This window comes from Fukomys damarensis, unplaced genomic scaffold (genome assembly GCF_012274545.1).
Source record: "Fukomys damarensis isolate Sample0158 unplaced genomic scaffold, DMR_v1.0_HiC HiC_scaffold_21, whole genome shotgun sequence".
Lineage (NCBI taxonomy): Eukaryota > Metazoa > Chordata > Mammalia > Rodentia > Bathyergidae > Fukomys > Fukomys damarensis.
Genome location: NW_022900933.1, coordinates 13,342,560 through 13,349,569, shown reverse-complemented (window position 1 = coordinate 13,349,569; position 7,010 = coordinate 13,342,560). Strand labels below are relative to the sequence as shown.

Below are 7,010 nucleotides of genomic sequence, written 5' to 3'. Positions count from 1 at the left end.
TCTGTACTCTGTACTATCCTTCTTTCAAAATCTATCTCTATCCTATTTGATCAGTATCATCACCTTGTGGATTCTATGCTCATTTCTCTATTCCCTAAATATCCCCATCACTATTCTGATTTCATATTATTGTTTTCCTAAAAAATTAAGTGCTTATATCTGTACTATCCTTCTTTCAAAATCTATCTCTATCCTATTTGATCAGTATCATCACCTTGTGGATTCTATGCTCATTTCTCTATTCCCTAAATATCCCCATCACTATTCTGATTTCATATTTTTTTCAATTGTTTTCCCTGAGTGTAAACTCCTATTTCCTGTTTTCTGCCTTCTTATATGTTAAGCATCCTCAGTCTTAAAAATGATACCTCTATTAGGGAATAAAGGCCATTTGCTTGACCTGTCACTTGACATATTGATGGCATCTCTAGACTTACTTAAATGATTCCTTTTTCTTTCACTGCCTGATGTGTGTCCTTTGAAACTGTGTGCTCAGATCAAGAAGATGATCTTCCAAGGTACAAAGTAGTGACTTTCATCCCAGTGATCTACAAGAATCCGTGTTTTCAATTCCAAATTGCTTAATGTTTTTCATTTCTATTTGATTTCTTTTCTCTTGGCATTCCAGTGCCACTTATCTTTTTTCACTTTTTCTGTCTTTTTAAATAAAGATAATTTTATTTACTCATCTAACCAATTTATATGGAGGAGGGTCAGAAGTTAGGGTAACATGAATCTGACTGAGTTCTACAGAGAAATGTAATTCTTATCATTATACTTCATCGAATCATTTGAACACCTCTAATGAGCTATTAACACTTCTTTTTCTACAATGGGGAAGCACTTTGGAGATGTTATGCTACTTGTTCAATCTGAGACAACTGGAAAGAGATGTAACTAAAATGTTAGATTCGTCAATGGGGAAGCAGTTTGGAGATGTTATGCTACTTGTTCAAAATCAGACAACTGGAAAGAGATGTAACTAAAATTTGTTAGATTCATCTCCTGTGTTCATCATTATTCCATGCTGATTTCTCTCAGGGTGAGCAAATAAGAGGATTTCCTGTGGAATTTGCCTGTCTTGTTTTGTTTGGCAAACACAGTAGGCGCTAGTTTTGTTTTTAAATTTGAATGACTATATATTGTCGCCATTACAGAAGGCCTGTACTTTTTAATCCTTTAATATCCCGCCTAATCCCTGTGTCATCTCACACATGTGGTTCACCTTTTTGTGTTTTTGTTCTCAAAGTTTCCTTCAAAGCTTTCTAAAATGATTTGATCCCAGGTACTGGGAAAAAAATATATACAAAGCTGTCTGAAATGACACGTCCTATCCCAAAGTCAAGGCACCTGCGTTAAAGTCATGGTAGGTCAAGCACTATTCTTATTGACGGGTTAAAAAAAAAAAAAGAAAGAAAAAAAATGGAATCTTCCCTTTTGTCAAAAGAGACTTTTCCCTTTTCTCAGAGGATTTTCTTGACCAAACTTGTAATTATAATCCTTATCTCCGTATGTATCTTTTTTTAAAGTCAAATAAGCCTCTTGTCAGATATAAACCAGGAATGTAGACTTTTAACAGTTAAATAAATCTGTCAGATACGAGCCAATATATATAGAGATAGATTATATATATATTTTTTTGTTTGTTTGTTTGTTTTTGTTTTGTTTTTTGAGACAGGGTTTCGCAGCCCAGGCTAGCCTTGAACTCGAGATGATCTTCCTGCCTCAGCCTTCCAAGTGCTGAGATGGCATGCACCACCAAGCCCAGCTCAAGAATCCTTTTCTTAAAGTCCTAGAAAAAAGCTTTGAAATGTCAGTATCAACAAAGACAGTGCTTTTATTTTCTGACACCAAAGGAGTTATTCTAAGTGCCCTGATCCAAGCTGTAAGAACCGGCTTGCCAGAAAGACAGAAGTTTTGTTTTGGCTTTGAATAAATTAACTAACACTAATGGCGACCCCAGGGGTCAACTACCAAATCCGGAGTAATAGTAAATAGTGCTGTGAAGTCCTCCTACGTGATAATATACATAAAATGGATAGCAACTGTCTGGCTTAAGGGTGTGATTTCAGTTTGACTTTGTAATCTTATCAGATTGCTGTGACGCTAGTCCCAGTCTGTTTTGACGCTGATATAATAACAAAACCGAGTTTTGTTTTCCTCCTTCTGTTTCCGTATGTGTGGAGATTTTCTGGGTTAAGTGGAGATTTTTTTAAAAATTGCTCGTCAATATCAAATTACTTAATGTCTCTAATCTTTACTAGCGTCCCTCCGCTGCCACCTTCCCAACTGTTTTCAGTAGTAAAACAGGTCCGCTGTAACTACTTCTAGGCTCACTTTGAAAGGCGCTCCAGAGTGCGCGGCCGGGAACGCCAACCTTCCATCGCCAACTCCCAGAATTCCCGGCGCGCCAGTCGCCTGCGGCTTCCTTTTCCGGTCCGCGAGCTGCGGAAGCTGAAAGGGCTGTGATTATTAGGTTGTGGCTCCGGGGTTGATTCACCTTCACCTGGGCAGAGACCCGGGCCACCCGAAGAAGCCAGGCGAGCAGTAAAACATGAACGGAAGAGTGGATTATTTGATCACTGAAGAAGAGATTAATCTTACTAGAGGACCCTCAGGTAGGATTAGGGGATTTTGTGTAATTGCAGAGCTGACAGTATTTTTTCTGGGCTGGATTTACCTGGCCTCAGAGCAGGAAGGTCACGATCTAGAGGTTTCCTGTAGCGCTTTATGGCACGTAGAAAGAATATGTTGGGATCCATCGTTGGCCAGGTAACGGGACTCCGCTTGATAACCCAGTCGGATCCTCACCCTTATTTATAGTCAGGACATTTTCCTTCTTATAATGGTACTAGAAAAGAACAGGAAAAGGCCTACTTGTGACCCAGCATATCGTGGTTGCCACATCCCTTCCCCCGTTGGCTGCTCTATCCCTGTTCGTATGATGAAACGTTTAGTAAAAATGAGACCATAAACGATGTGGACTGTGAATACATAGCTATTTTCCTGGATCAAGGATCCCTCCCTCTCTCTTTGATTTCTGGGAAATTCATTTATAGTGTCAACTACAGTATTAGAGCAGGAAAGACCTCAGAGATCTAATGCCGAAGCTTCCAAACTTAGTATTGCGGCAAAATTATTAAGGATGTTTTGATTTTCCTTTTTGATTAAAAAATTAAAAAGCATACTTGTAGGTTCCATCTTTAAGGGTTGGATTCAACGGTAATTTTTATTTTTTGAAAACATCTCGTTATTCAGACACTGCCAAATCCTTACCTGAGCTGTCTTCCTCCCTTCTGATACCCTTCACTAGACTGGGCTCAGGACATTACTACATACTGCCTTCCTTGGACTTTGTTGCCTTTTCTTTACAGCTGTTTAGTTAAGACTTTTTGTTTTAGGATACTTATTGTCAAATCTTATGTCTAACCTCTTACTAGTTCGATGTGTGTGTGTATTAATTGATTAACTGATACCAACCTTAGTTTCTCATCTGTAAAATGGGAGTACTCGTGAAATACATTTCATGCTGTTGTGAAACTGAAATGGTTTAATCTCTCAGTGTATGCTTGCTACTCTTGTTACTGTTAATGTATGAATGGCTAGACTGATACAGTAAGTCCTGCCATAGATGCAATCTTCCTAGGATCTCTAATAAATCATCAAATACTATAAGCTGTATCTCTAAATTGTTCCGAAAGCTTTTCATTCATTTCTGTTTCTATTGCTACTGCCTAGAACAGTCCATTGCCTTTTCTCATCTGAGAGTTTGCAATAGCTGAATCACCAAAATAATATTTACAAACGTGGCTTCAAGCTGCATACAGTGGCACAAACCAGTAACCTCAATGCACTGGGAGACTGAGGCAGCAGGTTGGTTGTGGCCTGGTTCTTGCCTCATACTTGGTAAGAGTTTTTCTGTTTTGTTTTGTTTTTGTTTTGAGACAGGGTCTTGCCATGTGGTTCAGGCTGCCCTCATACTGGCTAGCACAGGCTGGCCTTGAACTTGTGGTGATCTTCCTGCCTCAGCCTCCCTATTGCTGGGATCACAGGCATGCATCACCACATCCTGCTTTAGTAAGAGTTTAATGTACTTTGATGTGGTCCCTTTGCTGCAGCATCCACACTATTTACAGTATCTCCTGACTAGAGCAACATAGAACCTTGATATTACCTTTCTTGTTCTAGGCATTAAATATTTTAATTTAATTTTTTATTAGTACACATGTGCAGTACAGAATGTTTACATTCCTTCTGAAGCGTTGTTACATACACACACACACACACACACACACACATATATAAAACACATCTTCACTTCTTGGATTGGGAGTCTAGCTCAGTGGTATAGCACTTGCCTAACATATGTGAGGTCCTGGGTTTAGTCCCCAGCACCCCAAAATAAAAAATATCTTAATTCCTTGTTTCACCCTTTTTCCCTTTCTCCTCTTCCTCCCTCCATCTCTTAATCCCTTTCTCATTTGAATAAGATCTATCTAATTACTTCCTATTATCTCCTTTATTTTGCTCATTTATAGTTTGAGTTTCTTATATGAGAAACCATGCACGTGATATTTAAGCTTGTATGTCTGATTTATTTTACTTTACATTATAGCCTCAAATTGCATCCATTTTCCTATAGTTATGTTTTATTCTTTATAGAAAAATAGTATTATTTATAAACATCTTACTTTCTTTAGTTTTGTGTAGCTTTTTGAGACAGTCTCACTATGCAGTTCAGGCTGGCCTTGGATTTACTATGTAGACAAAAGTGGCCTCAAAGTTGCAGCAACTTACTTGCTTACTGCCTCAGCCTCCCAAGTGCTGGGAATACAGACATGAACAACCTCTGTCTTATCCATTCATCTGTTGAAGGTGGTCACTTACAGATTTTGCTTTTTGGTTATGCTGCAGTAAAATGGGTATGCATATATCAGTGTAATACTATGTCTAACTCTTTTGGGAAAATACCAAGAAAGAAAATAGCTGAGTCAAGTGGAATTTCTAGTTTTAGTTTTTTGAGGAATTTCTATACTGATTTGCATAATTGTTGTACTAGTTTACAGTCCCACCAACAATGTAGAAGGATTCCTTTTCTCTATAAACTTGGCAGCATTTGTTATTTGAATTTTGGATGATGGCCATTCTTTCTGGGATAAAGTCTCACTATTGTTTTAATTTGCTTTTCTCAGTAGTGTTGAACATTTATTTCTTCATGTATTTATTGGCTGTTTTTACTACTTTTATGAGATGTCTGTTCATTTTACTTGCCCATTTATGATTGAGTCTTTTATTTTGAGGGGTCTTTTTTTTTTTTTTTTTTTTTTTTTTTTTAGTTTTTTTTTTTGAGGGGTTTTTTTTTTTTTTTTTTTTTGGTACCAGGGCTTGAACTTGGGACCTTGCACTTATGAGGCAGGCAGCGGAACCACTGAACTAAATCCCCAGACTGGGTCTAATTTTTTGAGTTCTTATATATATATTCCAAATATTAGTCCTCTATCAGAGGAATAGCTAGCAAAAATATTTCCCATTCTCTATATATTTTTCTTTTCACTCTGTTGGTTGTTTCTTTTGCTTTTTAATTTGATACTATCCCATTTACTTATTCTTGGTGCTATTTCCTGTGCCACCTGGTTTCTGTTTAGAAAGTCCTTGCCTATACCTGTGAACTAAATATTTAAAAAATGTATAATATCACTTCATTTTCTGATATTTGCTTAAGGGTTCTCTAATATTCAGCTCATCATTTACCAAAATTTCTGAACCTGTTGATGTTGCAGACCTGAAGTTCTTAGTGCTGTATGTTTGCTTGAAATATTGAAGTTAGGGCATGCTTCAAGGGACTAAATAAAATGGTTAATTATTTATAGTTGATATATTTTACCCAAAAGTGATTTAATTTCTGTATTATATATCTATTCAGAATGATTCAATCCACTGAATGGCTTCTTGAATTTTCCTAAGCATTTTTGGTCTTAGTCATATAAATCAATATAATTTTCTGGGAGAATAAGACCATAAATATAGGATTGAATTTGGATAAAAACAGTCATTTAAAGTTGGGTTGGTTTAGTTCACAAGGAAATGTTGCTACTTCCTGTTTGTCACTTTCTGGAGCTTGTTCTCAGTCTTATTCAGCTTTTCTTCATAGTGTCATCAAGGAATTGTGAGGGAAAGAAGTCAGTAATTATCACTAGAAACCTCTGCATAATGGTAGTCTCATGGAGATATTTGTTTCTGTAGAAGAAATATGAAAAGCCTGTAATTCCAGTTATGCATTTCTGTTTGTAGGCGACATTATCCCCCCCCCCAACATCTTTCTCCTCAGAGGCATGAGATAGTCAGGTAAGAATATTTGTTCTTTTGCCCTACTGTACCAGTGTTCTGTCAGAAGCAATAGTCTTCCATAATTTTAGTGTTTAGGTCCATTTTGCAAGGCAAATGAACCTACTGTGTCTTACTCAAGAGAAAAAAATAAGATGGGAAAATTATGATAGGTGAATGTCTAAAGAGGCAGGAAAAAAAAGCTCAGCATATATTATGCTTATTTCTTTAACTGTGTATGGAGAAGCTTGGTCTGGATGACTTAAGTCACACAGTGCCTATGGAGCAGGTTTAAGAATCGTATCCAGGTCTGTGTGATTTTAAAAATCCTGAAACATTACAGCTAACTTAATTAAAAAAATAAATTATCAGTTGTGTCTCCTTTCTCAACTTCACTGTTTTGTTTTGTTATTTTTTACTGAGATGTGTTTTGATTTAAAGACTTATGTAGTTTATTTCTTGTTTTCCTAATGCTTTGACTAACATGACACAAATAGTAAATGAAATGACCAAATGTTTATATGTCAGAGTAATATAACAGAATGTTTCTAAAGAGCCAGTAACATAGCTTGTTTTTACTTTCGAAAAGTCCTAAGGGCCGGGGATTTCTGTGGTTCCACTGCCTGCCTCGCAAGTGCAAGATTCAGAGTTGATCCCCTGTACATGAAAAAAAAAAAAAAAAAAAA

At 36.8% G+C, this 7,010-nt stretch overlaps 1 protein-coding gene across 1 annotated transcript in view; it reads left to right on the top strand.

Annotated features, from left to right (window-relative positions):
- The first annotated feature begins 2,433 nt into the window (after window positions 1-2,433).
- Window positions 2,434-7,010, top strand: part of Synj2bp (synaptojanin 2 binding protein) — a 40,727-nt gene continuing 36,150 nt past the window's right edge. The window contains exon 1 of the mRNA XM_010645378.3: window positions 2,434-2,618. Coding sequence (XP_010643680.1) covers window positions 2,555-2,618 — 64 coding nt within the window. The 5' untranslated portion in view covers window positions 2,434-2,554. The remainder of the gene's footprint in view (window positions 2,619-7,010) is intronic.